We start from the raw sequence: 22506 nt of genomic DNA, 5'->3' as shown, positions 1-22506 counted from the left end.
AGTGTGTTTTTATCATATGTATAGTACGGTTAAGTTAGGATACATGACGCTGTTTGAATAAGAAAACTGAAATGTTTGCAACAAAATGCGATCGATCATCTTCGGTACAGTATAGTTTTCTCACTTTGTGCATTTGCGAGCTCTCTCGTTGACATTCAAAGGCGATGTTGGAATTGATTAGTAATACCCATCAACTGTTGTTCTCTAAATAAAATTTGAAATGAAAGAGGATAACACGTTTTCGTAATAAATGCATAAATAACGTGGCCAACAGCAGTTGTTAACTCGCTAAAATTAAAGACTGAAGTAAACGATATCTTAATTTTAATGTTCTATATGGAAATTAAGTAAGAATGTGATACACCTCAAGATAGAGCAATCACTGATTTCAGAGGATATTTCATATCTTCTCGCATCTAGTTATGGCTATTTACACGTAAATTTTTCACGAGGAGATTATTTCTCTACATGCGTTTCAAATATGTTTTCATGATAGGCTACATATACGGTTAGGTTAGGTGACGCTGTTTGAAGAAGAAAGCTGAGGTGTTTGCCACAGAAATCTCTTAGAGTGATACCGTATTTTTCCGAATCCAAGACTTTTTTCCTTCTCAGAATCTTATGCGAAAACTCAAGGGTTGTTGCATTCGCGGCCTAACAGTAAGTTAATGGATACCACTGGCAACTACCGCGGTAACCATGCTGCTTCTTTTCACACGCGCACAGAACTCGTTGACAATAAATGACCGCCTCTTTACTACACATCGCTAGCCGGGAAAACCGGTTGTACAGTGCCTTTATGTTTCTCAAATCTGCAGAATGGCATTAAACATGCGACCCTTCGAATTCTTAGAAAAGCCATGGCTACTCAGTGACAAAGTCATAACGCGTCTATTGTACTTGTAAATTAAGGTTTATAGACAGCAAGAATATTTTCGTGATGGATAGTCGTATTGTAAAGATACGTGGAAAAGGTATTGCCGGCAAATTTTCAACGGGTTCTAGTCAATATTATGATATTTTAAGTTAATGTTTATTAAACATTCGGAAATGTAGAATAATTGTGCAGCCGCAAGAAAATACGGCATAGGCCTAACTAAAGCTAATATTTGGCGTTAGCGTGAAGACAGAGAACTAAAAAAAAAATGCGTACTGTAAAAAAAATGCATTCAGTGGTCCGCAACACGACAAAGAACTTAAAAAAAATGCATACTGTACAAAAAAATGCATTCAGTGGTCTGCAACAAGGATGCTTTAAAGAAGTCGAAGATGAAATTGCGAGGTATGTGCACGAAAAACGCAAGGGCGGAATGGCCATACCGTGACGCAATAAACTCGTTTGTTGACTTTCAACGTTCGCGATTAGGCCTATACATCGCTAGCTGCTGAATTTGGCCGAACACGACAAGCGAGACGTGCGTGTAGCGGTAGCCGGTTATATCTGACACTGCGTAAAAGTAACAGTTTTATAGACAGCAAGAATAATTTCCCGATGGATCGTTGTATTGTAGAGACGCATGGAATAGGTATTGCCGGAAAATTTTCAACGAGTTCTTTACAGCATTATGATGCCAATGTTAAGTTAATGGTCCTTAAACCCGCAAAAATAAAGAATAACTGTGCAGCCGTAAAAAAAACCAAAAAAAAAAACAGAGTGACGAAAGTCAATTTTTGGTGTCTAAAAATAGTCTAAAAATGCGTAGGCCTACTATACAACAAGGCATTCATATGATTTTACAAACTTCTTTTTGAGCCTGATATGAATTTTTTGAAGGAAAAAGTGGGGTTCATCTTGGATTCGGAGAAATATGGTACTATATTTTTTTTCAGAATGAAATTAAACATTTACTTTCGCGTAGTATCAGATTACAAAAAAATAACAAACAAGTAAACCGTAGTGTGGATATCATCTGCGGAAACGCAAGTTTTGAACAAACTTATGAATTCTCGCTATAACTTACTTCTACTGTACTTGCTTTGGAATCTTATCATCTTCCATTCACACCATTTCAGTTTCTGATCTCTACCTTGTCTTGCAGTATGAGAATCCAGTTCTCACTGATTACACTGGACCAACATTTTTAGTACAAAATTTGTTAGGTTGGTAGAATAGAAAAGTGGACTAGTTGTCCAGCCTGTTAGGAAGCTGAACTCTGCTTCAGAAGAGGGAGAGAATACTTTACACAAAACAGAGGCAGCTATCTGATGCTGAAGACTTAATGTCTAGTCATACAGATCCTGAAGCTGAGAAGATGATTATGCAGTGACCATAGTTCCAGCAATTTCCAACACTAACCTCCCATATCACCATTATCACCAGGATCTACCAAACAAATTTGAAAATTGTGTAAAACCAGAAACATTTATCCCATCTTCCCACTTGTATGCCCCCTCAAAGTACATTTTCATGGACCAAAGTAAGAAAGTTTCAAAGATTTCAAAGGAGGTATCATTGACATGATACCACTTCTCAAACAAACTCTATAAACATCCATTAAAGTAGGAGACGGTTAACTGTTAAAAGGGACACAAAGAAACAACATAAGCTCAGTATTCCAAATTTCAACACAGAGAACAGTTAACCATCTATGGCTTAAACGAGAAATCAAATTTATGTATAGGAAGAAATCCTTCCTTAACCAGGAACTTCACCTAGCACACCTTTCTGCATCAATAAACTTAGTATCATTAGAATGGGATTCCGTGCAAAAATATAGCAGAGATAAAATACAGAGTATAATACATAAGAAACAGGCAACATTGAATAAGAAGTTAGAAAACCTAAAAATCAATACCTCAACGAATCAAAATAAGCCACAACCCAAAACATCTTTCAATTGTAAAAACTTCTACCCCCTGTCAAGAACTTATCGAACACTTATTTTACAGAACAAGAACTACAAATATTAGGCAAAGGGCCAAATCACAATTGGCATAGTTTCAACAACAAACAAGAGTTAATTCAAACTTTAGCAGAAACAGAAACGGCCATACAAACCCTTCCAGTTGACATTCAAAATGACATTCGACACGAAGCTAAGAGAAAATCCCCTCCGTAATTAAAGGTTTTCTGTCTAATTCCACTAATACAAAGATTGAGAAAGATCTTCAGCGTAAAATTAAACAAAATGACGTAATTATAACAAAAGCTGATAAAGGTGGAACAGTGGTAATATTAAATAAAACAGATTACATTAAGAAAACGGAAACTTTTTTCACTAACAACAAGTTTAAGGAAAATGAGAAAGACCCCAGCCAAAAAATTCAAAGGAATTTGAAAGTGATACTGAAGCAAAGCTCCTTCCTTTTTAACCCCTCAGCGCCGACCTCTATACGTGGTATAGACCCCCTTTTCTTCCGTAGCCGCCGACCTCTATACGTGGTATAGACCCATACATGGTTTCGCATTTACGGCTATAGCGCGAAGAGTTTTGGTGTTATGGATATGCAAATTGTTTTGTTTCCAAGAAGACATTTTCGGGTTTATCAGTGTTCCAAATAAGTATTGAAAATCGTTAAAGTGTAGCTGCTTTTGCAAGGATAAGTATATGTCAATTATGTCTGAGCACCAATCCCTGCTTTTTTAATAGTCCGTTTGATTCATTCTTTCCCACAGAATAAAATAAAGAAATGATGATCTGAGAAGTTTGTCTTTTCGTGTGATGTTCTTTGCTCTAATTTTGTATTAAGAGTGCGGTTTATTTAGGCTATTATATTTGTCTTTATTTCTCAGCTTGTAGTCTTTTCGTAACTCTCTACGAGTACTCTGTATAGGCATCAGTTAGTGCTGCTTTCTGTCATACGACACGAGAAGCAGTTGTGCATGGTATATATCTCGTTTGAAAGACGATGTATCGACCTTTTAATCTGAAATACGTATCGAGTTGTTTTGATTCGTCATAAATGTTATTCCCCTCATTCAGTTTCGTCCTGCCGCTTTCGGTCCCACTGCAGCTTCATCAGTTTGTGTGACGCACCGCGCTCAATGGCTAGCTCCTGCTGAGTGTAGCGTGCTTGAAATATTGTATAATTCAAATGAAAGTTTAGTCGGAAGTAGTAGTGGCAGTATTAGCAGTAGTGATAATGAAATAGATGATGTAGCAGTGGTAAATGATGAGAGTGACGATGAGGAGGAATCAGTACTTGGAAATTTCGTGTAGGAGGCTATAGATACGCATACAGGTCAAAGGGAAGCTTTCAACAGTGAATTATGATTCCTAGATTTTTCAATAATATTTAGACAAGTCACAGGGACAAACATTGAGCAGTTATCTTATCAATTTCAGCTGATGGAAGGTTTGTTTACGTAGTACAAAATACGCTTCTCGGGCGGGAAACGAAATATTCAAGGCCGGCGCGCATCAGATAATACAGTTCCAAGGTTGCAGGAAATACGTTTTATCAGGAAATTAGCACCCAAGAGTGAGAAATCCAAACCTCAGAGACATTGTATCGCGTGTTCAAAACACGGTGAAAAGAAGACATCGGTGAACTGCTGCCAGGAGTGTGCCTTGGGTCTCTGTCTCGAAGAGTGCTTCGAACTCTATCACACGGAACTAAATTACTAAGGAAATGTGAAACAATTATGTAATTATCTTCATGTACATAGTTCTACCATAAGGAATTCCAAATTTCGTGAATATCGGGCCACTCTTATACTAGTAGTAACGCTTTAAGTGAATCAATGTATTTCAGTCGCGTGTAGTTGAAATCTCATCCGGCCGAGGGATAGGAAGCTCTTTAAACGGCTGCGACGCTGAGGGGTTAACGACGATGAAATTCAAAAACTCATTAATATGAATCCAGGACTTCCTAAAGCAAGAGCTATGCCTAAATTACATAAAAAGGACGTACATTTCAGACCTGTAATTAATTTTCGGAAAAATCCCACATATAAAATCTCCCAATTTATTCATAAGTTCTTGACCCAAAACTACGTTTTTTATGCCAAAACCTCAGTAAAAAACTCCAAGGAGTTTTGCAATGCTGTTAAAGATTTCAAATTAATTTCTTCTCACATAACAAGTTCCTTCGACATTAAGGATATGTACACGAACATTCCTATAAAAGACACTATTAAGATTATAAAAACGAATTTATTGGATCACAAACGTATCAGTAAACCTGAAATAGAAAACTTTTTAGCTATCCTGGATTTCATATTGAACCATAATTTCTTTTCTTTTAATAATAAAATATATCAGCAGGACGGATTACCAATGGGAGCACCGCCTTCTGGAATTTTAGCTAACATATACCTCAATTATTTGGAACTCAGATAGTAGACCACATTGAAGGACTGGATCTATGGCTACGATATGTTGTTGATACCTATGCCATAATAAATGGAGAACTCAATAACAGTCTAAATATCCTAAATATTTTAAATGGTTTAGACCCTAACATTAAATTTACAGCCGAAGAAGAAGATGGTATACTCAATTTTCTTGATATTCAAACAATTTGGAAAAATAACAATTTCCAGTTTAAAATTTACAGAAAACCTACTTTTACACTGACCACAATAAAAAAGTGATTCTTTAATCCCATTTCACAAAAGAAATCTGCTTACTATAGTTTCGTCAACAGGGCCTTTGAAATACCGCTAACAGAAACTGACAGGAAGAAGGAACTATCTTTCATTCGTCAACAAGCCCTGCATAATGGTTTCAGTCTGAAATTCATCAACAAAATCTCTAAGTGCAAATATCAACAACAAATTAAACTTAAGCAGCATTCCCCCCCCCCCCCCTCGCTATTTGCTTTACGTCGCACCGACACAGATATATCTTATGGCGACGATGGGGTAGTGAAGGCCGAGGAATTGGAAGGAAGCGGCCGTGGCCTTAATTAAGGTACAGCCCGGCATTTGCCTGGTGTGAAAATGGGAAACCACGGAAAACCATCTTCAGGGCTGCCGACAGTGGGGCTCGAACCCACTATCTCCCGATTATTGGATACTGGCCGCACTTAAGCAACTGCAGCTATTGAGGTCGGTAAAGCAGCAATCAGAAAAGACTAAGAGGTATGTCAAATTCACCTTTAATAACCCGAGGATTTATGAAATCACTAATTTGTTTAAGAAATACAACACCAAAGTAGCTTTTTCAACCAAAAACAATACGAAACATAGATTCTTTAGTCACAATAGAGCCAATAAACTTCAAGATGACGAATTCCAAGAATCTGGCATTTATAAGTTGAAATGTACTCAGTGTAAAAAAACATATGTGGGACAATCAGGAAGGAACTTCATAATTAGATATCAGGAACACGTCAATGCAGAGAAGTACAGAAGATTTCTGCTATGGGAACTCATATGAAAGAAGCGAACCACAAATTCACTAATATCAAACAGGACCTTCAAATCATAAGCAAGATCAATAAAGGGACACTAATGAACAACCTAGAAAACATCTACATTCTTCTTGATAAATTAGAGAACGGGGAACAGAATCTTAACGAAATGAATGAGCAAAAAAACCTCTTATACGAGCACATCAGTAAATATATGGAATGGATTGACAGAAGACAAGTAAGACGAACAAGTGAAATAATCAAGCACAACGTCGCGGAAGCACAGCTAAGTCTCCCTCCTCCCTCACGTGACGTACTAGATGACGACGCAACTCCACTTCCCTTTTCTCCTATGGATTGCACGAACAATCAAACCGTGTCACATCGCCACTACACTAGGTTGTGCACAAAGACAGATCCCCAAGGCAGCGCAAATTAAACATCTTTCTCAAGATATGACATATAACGTAAGGCAAGCTGCCCTAACCAGATGACCGCCATTTTTAATTTTTAACTAAGAAGATACCAAAGAACTTTTACCAGTCAAACAATCAACACAGAAAATATTTTTTCCATAACCTAAAGATTAACAATTGTGCTTACTGTCCAATATTTTTCATCTAAGTTTCCTTATACAGCTGATGATGACCACTAAGTGGTCGAAACATGTTCTGTGAGTGATGTTTATTTAATTTTGCCCAACGCAAAAAATAAAGTATCGACTAGGTGGTTCTTTAATTATTCTTGTTGATTATACTCATCAATACGGTTATGAAGTGGACTATTTGCAATAGAATCATAAGTTTTTGGGATCCCTGATTGATTGATTCTTGTTGTTTACAGGGGCCTAATATCTAAGGTCATCGGCCCCATTCGCGATCCCTAGGTCTAGGTGACAGTTGGAATTGTGTACATCATATCTATAGCTTGACATGTAAATACACACAGTAATCACTTATTTTCAATTTTTTACAATTTGCTTTACGTCATACTGACACTGATAAGTCTTATGGTCTTTTATTAAACATAAATTCAAGCTTTTAGGATTCTTACATTCTGCAGTTTCTAAATACAGTAGAAGTCCGTTATAGCGAGAATTCACAACAGCAGAAAATTTATTCGCTATAGCAGATTGTCATTATATCCGATTTTTGTATAAAAGTCAGAAAACCCCCATACACATTAAAATTAGTATGAAATGGCAATAAGTTTGTTCAAAACTTGCGTTTCCGCGGATGATATCCACACCAGGGCTTACTTGTTTGTTATTTTTCGAAATCCGATACTACGTGAAAGAGTATGTTTAATTTCATTCTGAAAAAATTACAGTACCATATTTCTCCAAATCGAAGACGAACTAGACTTTTTCCTTCAAAAAATTTTAATCAGGCTCAAAAAGTGCTTTGTAAAATCATATGAATGCCTTCGTTGTACAGCACACATTTTTAGACGTCGAACACTGGCTTTCGTTATGCTGCATTTTCTTGCGGCTGCACAATTATCCTTTATTTCCGTGGGTTTAATGACCATCAACTTAAAATTGGCATCATAATACCGAAGAGAACCCATTGAAAATTTGCCAGCAATACCTATTTCATGCGTCTCTACAATATGGCGATCCGTCAGGAAAATATTTTTGCTGTCTATGAAACTGTTACAGTGTTTTTACTGAGCGTCAGATATAACCGGCTACCGCTACACACACGTCTCACTTGCCATGTTCGGCCAACTTCAGCGGCTATTGATGTATAGGCCTAATCGCGGACGTTAATGGTCAACAAACGAGTTTATTGCGCCACGGTATGGCCATTCCGCCTTTGTGTTTTTCGTGCACATACCTCACAATTTCATCTTACACTTCTTTAAAGTGTCCTTATTGCAGACCACTGAATGCATTTTTTGTACAGTACACATTTTTTTAGCTATCTTTATCTTCACGCTGACGCCAAATACTGGCTTTAGTTAGGTCTATTCCATATTTTCTTGCGGCTGCACAATTATTCTACATTTCCGAGTGTTTAATAACCATTGGCAGCATAGTATCGACGAGAACCTGTTGAAAATTTGCCGGCAATTCCTATTCCACACATTTTTACGACTATCCATCATGATAAAAAACTGCCACCTTCATTTCGGTTCTTCTCATTCAAATTTAACTCTTGACTTGCACCGACTTCGACTACTTCAATCACGACCTGAATTTTTTACATTTTAAAAATAGCGCACTGTGCATATATGTTTTTATTTGTTTCCAGTATTGCGCTTTTTACTATATTTTTTTCTCTTCACAATTGTTTTTTCACGTCAACTGTTCCAAAAATTCTACAGGATCACAATTACTTATTCAATTATATTGAATTTTATTACATGTATCTAGTGTATATATACCTACATTCCCGCAACCGAAGCAGATACTGGATCTTTAAGCTATTCTTCATTTTACGTTGGCGTTTAAAACCACATTGCATGATGTTGAATATATTGCGCTGATCACCGGGTGCTGGCAAGTTACTTCAATTGATCTACTCATCTTCAGCTTCAGCACAACTATGGATCTTCATATGTGTTCGATTGTGTTATGACTTTGTGCCTAACAGTGTATACAAGCTAGCTCATTTAACCGTTCTCCGCTTTTCATAAACATTATAAGACTTTGCATAACACTGCGCGTGCCATACCGCCGCTCAGAAAATTACGCACTGTTTCTTTTAAGTGACTTACATTTTACTTCTAAATTTTACAGTGTCTACCCCCGTCTTTTTTTATATCGCCTCTTCTACTGATCCGGAGTGAACTTGATCTTTTATTTTCTTTATTCCTATGCATTGTTTTTCATGTTTTAATCGGCTGATGATGACCTGGACTAGGGTCCAAACCGGTACCACTTCTACTTATTATTAAATAAGAATATAATCACTGCATTTCTTATTCTTTGGTATTGAATAGGTTGAACCTCTTTATTTATTATTTCAATTCTAATATCCTTGCTGTCTATAAAACTTATTTTTACTAAGAATCGGGTACAGTAGACGCATTATAACTCTGCCACTGAGTAGCTGTGGCCTTTCTAAGAATTCGAAGGCTCGCATGTTTTGATACCATTCTGCAAATTTGAGAAAAGTTTTTGTACAGGCTAACAGAATGTCATTCTATCTTCATTATTTACTGAGATCCAGTGACGTTACCCACAGGCACTGTACAACCGGTTGTCACGGCTAGCAACGTATAATAAAGATGATATAGTTGTTGATTCCCATAGGGAATCTGAAATGTTTGTTCCGAATGAGTGACCCAGCCTAGCACACGGGGGCGAAACGCTGGCAACCAGGAATGAGTTAGCTGGAAAATTTATAATCTCCAATAACGGACCATTTATATTGGTTGTATAATAAAGAGGTGGTCGTTTATTGTCAACGAATTTCGTGTGTGCGTGCGCATGTGAAAAGCAGCAGCGTGGTTACCGCGAGAATTGCCAGTGGTATTCATTACTGTTAGGCCGCGAATGCAAGACGACCCTTGATTTTTCGCATGGGATTCAGAGGAAAAAACCGTCGTCTTGGATTCGGAGAATTACAATATCACTCCAGAGTTTTCTTCTTCAAATGGCATCACCTAACCTAATTGTATATGTGTCAGGAAAACATATTTGAAACGCATGTTGAGAAATGAGTTATCCTCCCTAAAATTTACATGTGAATAGCCTTTCCGAAATTTAACAAGACATGAGAAGATATGAACTATCTTCTGAAATCAGTAATGTACTCTGCCACATCTTGAAGTGTATCACATTCTTACTTAATTTCAGTATATAACATTAAAATTAAGAGATCGTTTATTTCAGCCATTATTTGTAATGAGTAGAGTTTGTGATTTTTAGCATTTGCGATAAATGCGAAATATGCCGAAACTTTGTCAGTGTATGTGCCTTCATCTTATATGACCCGTACGGGTGGTTTTTAGCGATTTCGAATTCGCGATAAAATGCGAAATTATACAATTTATGCGAAATAGATGCGAAACTCTCAGTTTTATACGAAATAAACATATATTTTTAAAAACTATGCTTTTTTCTTAAAAATAACATATAAATGTTGTTATTTATTTCAGGAGAAATAATTATTACGGCGCCCATTGCGATCGTAAAGCGGTAACATGCTTTGACGGACACTTCTGTCTTGGTGCACGGAACATCTATAAGTTCATTATCGCAGTTAGCTGGTCGGAGAGATTTATTCTCTTTGTTTTGCAGCCTAACCGATTGATGTCAGATGATACCTGAAGCTATTTTCTCTGTGTAAATAGTAACTCTGAGCTGAAATACGGAAAATAAAAAGCACCTCATTTCGCCGCTCGTTGTAAACAATCATGGCGGCATCCAAGCGCGGCATGGATGAGTTTATTTGTAACTGGCTTGAAAATAGTGATGTTGAAAGTGAAAAGATTCTCTGGAGAGTGAAAATACTTCTTCTTCAAATGACAGTGATGAAAGTGATTCCGATTTCAGTTCCGAGATGATAGTGCCAATTGAAACTACGTGACAAAACCAGAATGCAACAAGAGCGAGTGAGAAGTCTAGTTTTCCTTTTTTTTTTTTTTTTTTTTTTTACGTCGCACCGACACAGATAGGTCTTACGGCGACGATGGGACAGGAAAGGCCTAGGAATGGGAAGGAAGCGGCCATGGCCTTAATTACAATACAGTCCCAGCACTTGCCTGGTGTGAAAATGGGAAACCACGGAAAATCGTCTTCAGGGCTGCTGACAGTGGGGTTCGAACCCACTATCTCCTGGATGCGAGCTCACAGCTGCGCGCTCCTAACCGCAAGGCCAACTCGCCCGTTGAGAAGTCTAGTAAAATGATACTTGGAATTATGATCTTGTTGACAATAAGACTCTTTCTGTAACGTGTAAACCAGTTTTTGAAATTCACTCTATAGTGAGGAGGGGGTTGGGTAATAATCCGAAAGAAATGGACTTAGGGAATGAATTTCTAACCCCACAGTTCTGGGATCACGTTACTAAGGAAACCAATACCTATGCCCCTACATTTCTTGCTAATTGATCTGCTTCCCTTGAAACCAGTAATACGAACAAAAACATTGGTTTCCTGTTACTATAGACGAGCTAAAAGCTCACTTTGCTTTGTGTATTCTTATGTAGCCTATGTGATTAATCAAATTTATGTTAAAGTGAAGAAAAATAAATAGTATGTAAGGGAATATTTCCTTTCACAAGTAATGGCAGGCCAAACGGTTAAATCATTCAATGTGTGGAATTTCTTTCACTGGCTAAAGAGCACTGCAAAGACCAGTCAGTCAAACAGCAAATACACTTTCAAGCACCACGTTCATTCTCTTTGTGTGTTGACCCGTGATCTTAGTCGGTTATTCTTGACATTGGTGTTGAGTAGTAGTTCTGTTTAAAAGTACAGTAGCGATTTATTTTATTGTCTGTTAGCCATGGGTAGAAGCGAAGTGACGATCAAACAGCATGCCGAAAGTCACAAATCGGGACATTTTTATGTAAGGATACAGATGGCCTATATTGATGTGCTGACTCTGCAATCAAAAACTTGAAGAAAAAAAATGTTTTGCAAGCTTTCCTTTGCCTTGGCTGCACTTCTGTGCATTTGGGCCTCTACGGACAGTGTCGATGTAGAGTTTTCTTTTAGCAAGTACAACATAATTGTAACTGATAGGCGGTCTCATATGAAGGAGGACACCTTTTAAATAATTGGCATGTTGTACTTAAATCATCATTGAAATTCCTCTTCCTTGTAGGTGTGTTGTACTGTGATAAATAAATACGTTCAGAATAGTATTTTTCACTTTGAAATTGTGTTTGTAAATTTGAAAATAAGCATATTCCTGTGTGTTCGTTAATACTTCTTGCAGTCTTATGTTGATATTTGTCTTATTTTCCATAGTGAATTCAAAACTGCATGACGAGCAATGTGTGATTAAACAGTATGATTTTACTCCCAACTGTTGTGTGTGCAATTTAGCAAATTATGCCGATTTTTAACCAATTTGCTACAAAATGCTAAATTTGATTAGTTTAGATGCTACAAAACGCTAAATTTGAAAATCAAAACGCTAAATCACTGATTTTTAAATGCTATAAACCACGAACTCTAGTAATGAGTTAACAACTGTTATCGGCCACGTTACTTACGCATTTATTACGACAACTTGTTATCTTCTTTCATTTTGAATTTTCTTTAGAGAACAGCAGTCATTGGGTATTACTAATTGACTCCAACATCGCCTTCTAATTATAAGTTAAAAACATTTTCCCTTATTGAACTGAGGTTCACAATTAGAATTGAAGGTTCAACCTTTTCAATACAAAATGTGTTGTACAGGGTGTTCACAACATATTATTTATTATATTATTAGTACCGGTTTCGACGCTTAATGCGTCATCATCAGCTTAAAAAATCACAAGTGGGCAAAGAATGTGACACATAAAAGTGTTATAGTCCAATAAAATAGGTGAGTATTGTGCAATAAAATTGGTCTGATGATTGAACATAAAAATCTGAATGTGATAATAAAACGATGTAGTAAAATTGTCCACTCTTCTGTTGTTGTTCAATGGAGACACATAAGTCCGGGTCCGATGTTATGTGAGGTTGGCAAGACCATCAAAAGGTTTTTGTCTAAGGCTGGGACACCTGATGTTAAGCGATTGAATAAGGTTGATTTTTAAAGTTGTCTCAGCTCGACAAGGGTGGTGAATCTTGTTCAGCGTGCTGTGTGTGTAGTGTGAGAAGAGTTGTAAGAAGAGCTGATGATGACGCATTAAGCGTCAAAACCGGTACTAATAATATAATAAATAATATGTTGTGAACACCCTGTACAACACATTTTGTATTGAAAAGGTTGAACCTTCCTGTAATTCTAATTGTGAATCGCCTTCTAATGTCGATGAAAGAGCTCGCAAATGCACATAGTGAGAAAACTATACCATACCAAAGATGATCAATCGCATTTTGTGGTGAACGTTTCAGTTTCCTCATTCAAACTGAGTCACCTATCCTCACTTAACCGTACTATACATATGATGAAAATATATTTCAAGCGCCAGTAGAGAAATGATAACCTTCTCGCTATACATTTACAAGATAATAACGTTTCCGTAATTTAACCAGATGCGAGAAAATGTAAACTAACCTGTGAAATTAATTATGCACTCTGCCATATCTCGAGGTGTGCCCCATTTTTACTTAACTGCAGTATCTAGCATTAAAATTAAGCGACTGTTTAGTCATCTTTTATTTTTAACGAGTTAAGAACTGTTATCGGACAAGTTATTTATGCATTTATTACGAAAATATGTTCTCTTTTATTTCAAATTTTTTTTATGGAACAACAGTCGACGGGTATTACTAATAGACTCCAACATCGTCTTTCAATGTCAACGAGAGAACTCGCTAGTGGACATAGCGAGGAAACAATACCGAAGATAATCGATTGCATGCAACATAATCGCTTGGTTGCATAAATGTCAGTAACGGAAAAAATTGTGCACGCTTAATCACTCGCAATAACGGATGCATCAGTAATAGGACTCTTGCTGTTACCGAAGGATAATACACGGTTTTATATAGGAATTTTGAAGAGACAGCACAACATTGTCGGAATAACAGGGTTCTTGTTATATGCCGTACTCGCTATATCAGATTTCTACTGTATTGAAAAAGCAACCATGCAGATCGTAAGCCTATTCATACTTTGCCCGCACACTTCCTTATCTTGTGTAGCTGTACCTATCTTGGTTATTACATTGAATGGTGGTTACAGGCATCTTTAGTCATCATGGGTGGGCGTGATTTCAGAGTATAGGAATTAAAGAAATGGATTTTGTTTCCAACTGTCATGTACTTAATCTTTAGACGGTCATCGTACCGTTCAACTTCGGAGACAGTACTAGATTAATTTCTTCCCAAGTGTTCTCCTCTGATTATTGTATTGTCCAGGCATAGAGTCTGGCAAAGCAAAACAAGATGAGGGGGCTAGTTTGATGAACTATCACCATCCACGCAATGGTAACCACTGCATATTTTATAACATCAACTGTATCTTGCCAAGACATGTCTGTTTTAGGGGACGTCCTAGCCTTAGACCAAAATAATTTACATAGCATTCCATACCGATGTACTGATGTTCTAATGATCATACAACAAAAACAGAAATGGCTGGAATAGATAATATACAACAAAAACACAAATGCCCTTAGGCTGGAATCAGTTATGTTGCACATACCCACCCTAAGAGCAGCAGTGAACTGAGCCTCAGCTGCCTCCATACAGTTCATGCTCATGGCATAGAGACCCAGAAGCGTGTGCAGCTGTGGACGATGAGCAACTAACAGTCGAGGGTGCTGTTGACACAGACTACATGCCTGGTTGATCTCCTGCAGAGCCAAAGACTTGTTACCCATGACTAGTCGACACATGATGATGTGTTCCAACAACATCAGTTGAAACACGGACAGGATGGGCTTATTGTCCACAACTGGAAATAAACAGACATCATTCATTCAAACAGCGTAAATGCCCAGAGGGTTACCACAACAAAATATCTCCTCTTCTTGCAGATTCACAGAATCACAGGTTATTTCAGCACTTTCTCTTTCTAAAATTGTACTAACAGTCAACATAGTGAAAATTAGCTTCTATCTATCTATCTATCTATCTATCTATCTATCTATCTATCTATCTATCTATTTATTTCAAAGGCAACTGCAAACTCTTTTCTATGTTTAGTATGATTCATCAATCAGCAGAGGAATCAGGCCACATAAGGAAAAACAGTGAAAAGAATGACTATATGCAGACACTATTTACTAGTCCTGAATTCACTGTCCATTATCTACAGACCAGCTGTTGAATATAAAACGGAACCACATATTTTCAAAATATTTTTATGCCCATTAGATTCTACATACCGGTATTTAATCTACTTTCCTAAATAGGTGCTAAGATATTTGTTGTAATGAGATACCACCATTTGATACATCTCCCAAAATGACACCCCCCTTGATGAAAACATTGCACTCACAAAACGTTATAACACTGTAAATGATATTTTCTTAAAACACTAATGAATGAATGAATAATAATAATAATAATAATAATAATAATAATAATAATAATAATAATAATGATAATAATAATAATAATAATAATCTTACTTGCTTTACATCCCACTAACTACTTTTACAGTTTTCGGAGACGCTGAGGTGCTGGAATTTAGTCTTGCAGGAGTTCTTTTAACATGCCAGTAAATCTACCAACACGAGGCAGTTGAGCACCTTCAAATACCACTGGACTGAGCCAGGATCGAACCTGTCAAGTTGGAGTCAGAAGGCTAGGGCCTCAACGGTTTTGAGTCACTCAGCCCAGCAATTGATAGACATCAAACATCAGTAAATATCACTGTACTCTCTCTCACTCCTATTAAATTTTGATGCACGAAATTGGGATGCGGGTTTTATTTGCGTCAAGGTTGCCAACACGCTCCTGGCTCACCTAGTTTTCGATGGCAAGTGTACAGTTATCCTTTGTGCAACAGTAGATGGAGGATAACTGTCCCCATATGTCATATTTAAACGGAAAGCAATTCAGACTTTTAATTCTAAACTGACTTTACATTTTTTAAAATAGTACAATATTTTATAGAGTAATTTAAATTCAAAATTTCTCCGCGTCACGAAAGAATGCGTCTTTCAGAACGTGCAGGGTAGCTTTCCGCACTTTCACTCATTTCGGTGTGTCTATAGTGTGTTTCATACTTGAAAATAGAGTGAAATCGTAATTCTTTTGAATTCAGAGTTTCAAGGAACGCCACAATATCACGTAGCAGGCAGTACGCGGAAAAGCAGAATCCGCGAAAACTGTCCAGGGCTGGCATTTCTGAATTACAAGATGGTTGTTAATTCGAAATCACGTAATTGGAAGTCTGATTTCTGTATTACAAAGACTTTGAATTAACGAGGTTTTACTGCATCGCAAAACTAACATCAGATTTCGCCGGTGTGTCTATAAGTGTTTACATTGCACAAAAAGAATTATACACCACCGACTGTGTTACTGTCCAGTAAACAGAGACCACGTGTGAGAAGTGTTTTAGACGTGGAGTGTGATGAACTTGTAAGTAATTTAGGAGAGGATTCTAGAGCAGAACACAGCCGGGAAGGCGGTGTGAAGAGGGTTGTGCAGTAACATTTGCACGCTTTGTAGTACGACGTGTTTTCCGCAGAGCCAATAGAATCATTTCAGTAAGAAGTACCTGTTTGTGTGGGTCACGAGTGAATGTTTTGAGTTTTATTTGCAAATATAATAATCAAAGAATTTAGGGAATTATTTGCGTGTGTACGATGAATCCAGGAAGAGCAAAAAGACAAGTATTGTATCGACAGGCGAGGGAAATAGTATTTAGAGTGTATTTTGTAAGCATGCAGCAGCAGGCGATCACGCCTCAAAAGAAAATAGCACTCGCGTGTGGAATAGGGCTGCGAACAGAACTAGCCCGTCCATTTACCTTCCTTAATATCTCGAAAATTTCCCTCAGCACTTTCTCGGGGGTTGGTGTTAAAAATTAATTTAGACTTTTAGGAAACATTTAAGCCCATGAAAAATATAGGTCATCGCTTTGGAATTCAAGATATAACTGGAGGAAAAAATGTTTACACTTTGGGCTGTTATGCTCTCTGCGCTTCGCTTTTCATTTCACTCAACTTCCATTTACCTTCTTTCGAAAACTTCCCTCAACACTTTCTCGGGGTTTGATGTTAAAAATTAATTTGGACTTTCAGGAAACTTTTAAGCCCACGAAAAATATAGGTCATCGCTTTGAAATTCAAGATATAACTGGATGAAAAAACGTTTACACTTTCGGGCTGTTATGCTCTCTGCGGTTCGCCTTTCATTTCTCTCAACTTCCATTTACCTTCTTTCGAAAACTTCCCTGAACACTTTCTCGGGGTTTGATGTTAAAAATTAATTTGGACTTTCAGGAAACTTTTAAGCCCACGAAAAATATAGGTCATCGCTTTGGAATTAAAGATATAACTCGATGAAAAGAACGTAGGCCTACTTGCTCATTTTCATGGAAAATATATTTCATAGCAGTGATAATGTATTTTTATCATCTCAGGCAAAGCAGCTATATCCGTAAATTTACATGTTCATATTTGCGTAAAGACCACGTGCACCTCACGGAGTGATATGAAATGTTTGTTTATGCCTGCGTTTCTCTTTCGATGGAAGGAATTTTAGTTCATTTAATTTTTTTTTTTCAAAGTGAGCCTTCCTAAAATGAGGGTGCGGGCATTATTCGACGGCAGGGATTATTCGGGTAAAAAACTGTATATTTTCTAATTTTTTTGTAGTAAAATATGCCATGAACAATTTTGGAATATTTTTTTCCTGAAACAATTTTGAATAGTGTACTATTGTGATTTTTTCAATCTTGTATCTGGGGATTCCTTTATACAGGAATTTTTTACATTTTAACATGCATAATCATGAAAAATGGTAAGTGTTTTGGGCTTCACTGGTGAAAACAGCCTGAGAGCAAAAGGGTTAAGCAAACTTCTCAAGGTTTTACTTCCAGTTTGTTCCACTTTTGTTCTTCTTTCAACAGAATTGTCAGTACAAATAGTTAGAAGTTATGCAACTACTATCTTGAGTGACTTGACAAGACAGGGATGTTTCGAGCAAAACTATCAAGAATTAAAAAAATGGATACATGGATACCTACCCTTCAGTTAGGGGTGAAGTCCAAGTCCACTAGTCCTGACTTTGAAATAGCAATAGTTTGCTCAGGTTATAATGTGTTTCACTGATCTTTAATGGTTGAGAAGTTGGCACCGCTGCTCAGTGATCTTGTAGTGTGGCTGTGCTCTTTGCTCTCCCCATACGCTGTTGACACTGTTCCCAGGCTTGACTTAAGTGTGGCACACGGGTACAATTTTTGCCAATATATTAATAATCACATCATCATCTTTCATTTTTATTCACAATAAATGTACTGAAGAATTTATACCTATGGCACGACTTACATGTGCAAATGAAAAGACAAATAAAACTTGTCCTCTGATGGGCCTAATACTGTACTTCAAAAATGCTGTCTTATTCCTCTTCCTGGTCTTCCCCCACCCCCCCAATTTATTGGAGGCCAATCTGCCGTGAAGGGAAGTATTCAGTATTGCACATTTCTGTGGTGGTTGGTGGTGTGGTGTGGTGTGGATTGGTGTACATAGATGAAGAGAAATGTGATAAGACAAACACAAGCACCTAGTCTTACACCCAGAGCAATTAACCATATGTAGTTTAAATCCTCAGCCTGACCAGGAATCAATCCTGGAGCTTCTATAAACTGAAGGCCGGTACGGTGACCATTCAGCCAAAGATCCAGACTGCTTCAAAAATAGCATGGAGTAAAATTTTCAATTCACTTCTACACATTTATACTTATTAGATTCTCCCTTCTGAATATCCTATAGGTACTTACTTTTAAGCTTTTCAATCTGCATGAGAGCTTTGTCGGTATACTTCTGAGCTTTGTCCATGTAACCTGCTTGCATACTGTGCATTACAGTGACTAGGTAGACAAGTACGTAGAGATGCTCCTTGGGCATCCAGATGAACATGTCGCCAACATTAGGGCCACTCACAACTGAAATAACACCAGTACTACAGATTAGATGTTGTTGTTCATTTTTATAATATTCCTTGAAACACATTTCTGAGGGAGTAAAATAACTAATGAAAAGAAACAAAGAGAACTTAAGGCAACACTCCGGAGATAAAAATCAATATTTTGGTCATTTTGGCAAAAAAATTATGACTGATAATGAAAGGATAGAGTTTCTTCTTTCTTGACACAAAGTTATTCAATTAAATTCAAACAATTTATCACTTTAATAATGCTTTGTTTGCCAGTCTGTACACAGCAAAAATTGGCGTGGCATCTGCTGTGATAGTACATATATCACACCCACGCACTATGTGTAGAAATGAGAGACATTATTGTCAGTATTCAATTTTTTTGTTATTATTATTATTATTATTATTATTATTATTATTGCTATTATTATTATTATTATTATTATTATTATTATTATCATCATCATCATTTCATTTGTATATTTATTCTTAATATTGAAAGCTGGGAGGTCTCCATATGTGGTATGAGTAATTTGTTTTGTACAATGGCTAGGAAAACTTAGCTATAATAACTCAGGAAATCTGGATGAGTCATGTATATAACCCTGTGTTCGATGAGATGGACTTGTTGTTGTGGTCGGAAATCTCCAATGAGTCATGTGAAACACCCCAAAGTTTGTTGATCTTGTGATTGCCTTTTGACACTGGAAGAGATTCAGGCGTGGTCTTGAGATGTGGATCCACTCATGATTGGATGGCCAGGATCTATCTCGACGTATCATGTGAGAGCTAAGGTTTATATATGCATCTGTTCAAATGACGAGAAGACACATGGGAATGAACTTCTAAACACACACTGTACGGGAAGGAAGTAGTGCTAACACACACGGAGTGAAACTGGATATACGGTACTGGAGTGACACTGCTGCAATATACTGGACTGGACTACAAATGTTTGTGGAACGTAGTCTTATTATGTTTGTGGAAACATAACTGACTCACATCTACAACTTTCTAGAAGCATATACGTAGTTATATATGTCAATCGTGCAACAGAGGAGCAACTGCCAACCTGACTATCTCATCAAGAGTTTTTACGTGACTTCACAAGATTTTACTTGTCATTGTGAACACTTCTGCTACTTTTATCATTATTTGCAAATACGGTTTTTTCACTTTTATCTGTCATTCCACCACCATCCCATCCTTTTAGATCCTCTCATTTCTCCATACTATTTTTTATCACTATGTCTTTTACTGTTGTAATTTGGCTAGGCTGATGATGGTCCACAGTGGACCGAAACTAGTACCATTTTAATGTCATTGTAATGTTTTTGTAAAAACATCACATGATTTTTTAGTATTGAGAAGGTGGAATATTAAAATTTTGTATTTACTTTAAGCATAGTCTCAACTCAATACGGAACCTAACAATGAAGTTTATTACTTTTAATGATGACGCTAACCAAGCTAAACACAAAGCCTTTCAATATCTAGGCATTAAGTTGAAAATAGCCAAATTAGGCAAAGACATAGATTTTCTCAAACAGTGCATTCGGTTTGATTTAACGCCAAATTTCTTAAGACACAACAAAAAGAAACATCGTATCACGTCACAAACTTCCAAAACTCAAACTAAGACTAATAAAATTTGGTTGAAAGATGAAATCAAGTTTCTTTATAGGAAAAAATCATTCCTTAACCTCAAACTATACGAGTCTCACCTTGCGGCAACAAAATTGTTATCTAAAGCGCATTGGACAATCTTCTTCCAATCAGTTGAAGATAAATTATTTATAGACTTAACCAAGAAACAACATATTTTGGATAATAAATTGGAGAAATTAAAGATATCCAAATCGCAAGATTACCAAATTAGACGCAATAGTAGACCAGCAGACGATCGTAACCATTTTCATCCACCCATAATTAACCTATCCAATACTCCCCTAAATCCAAATGAAGAAGGAATTTTCGCCAAGGGACCCAAACATAACTGGCCCGTTTTGAACACAACCAATTCACTTATTACAATGATAACAGAATCGGAATTAGCTATCTCTAAAACGCCTTTAGACACACAAGATGAATTAAGATACGACATCAAAAAGAAACTTAATAACATCCTTTTTCGCAATAATTCACCTAATTTTCCCGCCAATTCTAATAACAGGAATGTACTAACCGATCTGAAGCTCCTGCACACCCTAAACAAAAAAATTAAGGACAACGACCTAATCGTGACCAAGGCCGATAAAGGCAACACGACCGTAATCATTGATAAGAATGAATATATCAGTAAAACATCAGATTTCTTTAAAGATAGTTCCTTTTCCATAATTAAAAAAGACCCCACACAAAAATTCCAAAGACTCCTTAAACAAACCTTAAAAAACTCCTCCTTCCTACTCACTGAACATGAAAAAAGCCAGCTTATAAGTATGAACCCTGGGCTTCCTACAGCTAGAGCTCTCCCAAAAATTCATAAGGCAGGTGCTCCCATTCGTCCAATCATCAATTTTAGAACGAGCCCTTTATATAAAACCGCACAATTTATTCAAAAGTTCCTAAGCAAAAATTACCGTTTTTCATCCAATAAATCGGTTAGAAATACCTTTGAATTAATAGACAAACTTAATAAATTTAACATGCAACCTCATTACTCACTTCACTCCTTTGATATCGTAAATATGTACCCAAGCATTCCAATTTCTAAATTAATTCCCATCATCAAAAGTAACTTATACAAAAACAGTCATTTGAGTAAATTGGAAATTCAAGATTTCATTACATTGTTGAAATTAGTCGTAAATAACAACTTTTTTACGTTTAATGATACCATCTATCAACAAAAACGGTCTGGCAATGGGTTCACCTGCATCAGGCATTCTCGCAGAAATCTATCTGGACTTTCTCGAGAACACTAAAATCGACAATAAATTCGACAATATTCTCCTTTGGGCTAGGTACGTCGACGATGTCCTAGTAGTTATCAACGAGAACTTGGAAGATGCTCACACCACACTCCAAACACTTAATAAAATCGATCCGCATATTAAATTCACATTGGAGTCAGATGTAGATCAAAAAATCAATTTTCTGGATATTACAATCACTAGACAACAGGAATCTTTAACCTACAAGATCTACAGAAAGCCCACCCAATCGGCCGTCACAATCCGACAAGATTCAGCTCACCCCCTTCCCCACAAAAAAGCAACATATAACAGTCTTGTACATAGAGCATTCAACGTTCCTATGAATAAAAATGATCTTCATACCGAATTGAATACTATCCACTACATCGCTAGATTCAATGGCTTCAATAGCCATTTCATAGAAAACATCATTAACAAACATAAATTTCGCCCCAAAACCACACTTAAAAAAGAACCACCTAAACATGACTCTTTTTCCATCTTCACTTACGTCAATGGAATTCACAAGATCACCAACGTTTTAAAGAAAAAAGGTATGAAAATAGCCTTTAAAACCAACAACAACAACAACACACAAATCTTACATAACACATCA

The 22506-nt window shown here is 36.8% G+C and overlaps 1 protein-coding gene across 1 annotated transcript in view; it reads right to left on the bottom strand.

Moving 5' to 3' along the window:
- Positions 1–22506, bottom strand: part of Mau2 (Mau2 sister chromatid cohesion factor) — a 205268-nt gene that overhangs the window by 45000 nt on the left and 137762 nt on the right. Inside the window, exons 6-7 of the mRNA XM_067146626.2 lie at positions 18818–18982; positions 14568–14815 (exon numbers count right to left, since the gene is read on the bottom strand). Of these exons, the coding sequence (XP_067002727.1) occupies positions 14568–14815; positions 18818–18982 (413 nt within the window). The remainder of the gene's footprint in view (positions 1–14567; positions 14816–18817; positions 18983–22506) is intronic.

Source organism: Anabrus simplex, chromosome 4, assembly GCF_040414725.1.
Source record: "Anabrus simplex isolate iqAnaSimp1 chromosome 4, ASM4041472v1, whole genome shotgun sequence".
Lineage (NCBI taxonomy): Eukaryota > Metazoa > Arthropoda > Insecta > Orthoptera > Tettigoniidae > Anabrus > Anabrus simplex.
This window is presented reverse-complemented; position numbering and strand designations above follow the sequence as displayed.